We start from the raw sequence: 1,564 nt of genomic DNA, 5'->3' as shown, positions 1-1,564 counted from the left end.
CTGGGTGTGGGGTCATGAGGGCTGTTCATGCTTGGCTTTGTGGGGTCCCAGCCCTTCACTGTCCCTGGTGAGCACAGTCACCCTGGACTGGGGAGGTGGGGATCAGCCCTCTATCTACGGTGTGCTACTGGAGGGATGCTCTTCTTGGACCAGAGCAAGGCTCTCAACAGACCAAGTAAGGCAGGTCACCAAGCTGGGGAGATATAAGGAGCCAGATCCTGCATGGACTTCTAGGCTTAGCAGCCACATACCCTCTCCCAGGTGCATCCCAGAACTTGACAGCTCCAGCTGTGTCACACTGCCATCACCTGCTGGATTCTGGTCTCCAGCATCCAATCCAGCCAGCACACAACTAATGGGTCACGGTCACCCTTGTCTCTCCTTGGTCCCCAGCATGGCATTTTGTGCTTGGAAGCCTTCTATCACCACTGAATTCCACTCTCCAGCCACTGTGGTGGGTATCAGTGCAGTGGTTGTCCAGAGATGTGGGGAAACACAGGTGATGTATGTCCCATAGCTGTGGCTCTAAGTGTTTGCAAAGAGCTCAGTAGTTTCCCAGCATTAGGTGCTGGTTTAGAGGGTGACCCCTGCTTGAGATGTAGGAGTGCAGCAGCCATAAAATGGGAGAGCGTGTGAGACTGCAGCTCTGGGCCCCATATCCTGCCTGCTTATAAACTCTCATGGAGTCCAGACATGCTCCAAATAGAAGTGAGTTGCTGCTGGCTAGGGGAAGCAGAGACCACCAGAACCTTGTGTGTTTACAAAGGAATGTGTAGCTGCATTGGGCAGGCAAGCTCAGGTGGGTAGATGAGAAATGACAGGCAGAGGGGACCCATAGATCTGCTGTCCCCATATGCCAAGCCCTGTGTTCCCATCCTTATCTGGGACTTGCCTGGCCAGGTGGTGGGGACAACCAGTTTGGATGACCAGGGTAGCCTGAGGGCATGAAACAGAGGTCTGGTCCTCATCATTGTATCCTGCTATCCATGACCCTGGAGGGTGACACTTTTCCGCTCTAATGCAAGCTTTAGAGACAGGACATGCCACACATTTGTCAGCTAGAGATACCAAGATCAGGCAAGAGGTCTGCATTCCATCACAGTGTCCTGCCGTCCCACACTGCAGCTTTCTGCTGGGATGCTCCATGGCTGAGCTCCCTGCCCCAGCAGCCTGTAAATGTGACACATGGGCCCTGGGGACCCTAAGGAAGCAGCAAATTTTGTGTTTTAGGGAATAAAGATGCTGGGTGCTGGGTGCTGCACTCCTAGGTGCTCAAGGGGAGGACGCACTGGCTCTGGACATGAGGAAACAGGACTTTTCACTGGACCAGGGCAGATGCAAGGGGAGGGCTGGGGTGAACAGCGATCTGGGATAAAGGAGAGGGTTCCAGATGCCAAAATCAACTTTGCCTTCAAGCTGTGGAGAAGAAAAACAGGAAGGGACCATGAGAGCAGTCCCAGTGCCGGCACCTCCCTGTCCCACTGTGGGGCCAGGGCACTTCCTCCAAGGCTTGGGCTCTTTGCTGCCTGGCACAGCCACTGAGGCTTCCTGCTGCAGGCTGGAG

The 1,564-nt window shown here is 54.6% G+C and overlaps 1 protein-coding gene across 1 annotated transcript in view; it reads right to left on the bottom strand.

Moving 5' to 3' along the window:
- Positions 1-1,411: 1,411 nt before the first annotated feature.
- Positions 1,412-1,564, bottom strand: part of LOC103807892 (C-C motif chemokine 19-like) — a 22,649-nt gene continuing 22,496 nt past the window's right edge. Inside the window, exon 6 of the mRNA XM_009080640.1 lies at positions 1,412-1,416. Within this exon, the coding sequence (XP_009078888.1) occupies positions 1,412-1,416 (5 nt within the window). The remainder of the gene's footprint in view (positions 1,417-1,564) is intronic.

Source organism: Acanthisitta chloris, unplaced genomic scaffold (assembly GCF_000695815.1).
Source record: "Acanthisitta chloris isolate BGI_N310 unplaced genomic scaffold, ASM69581v1 scaffold8658, whole genome shotgun sequence".
NCBI lineage: Eukaryota > Metazoa > Chordata > Aves > Passeriformes > Acanthisittidae > Acanthisitta > Acanthisitta chloris.
This window is presented reverse-complemented; position numbering and strand designations above follow the sequence as displayed.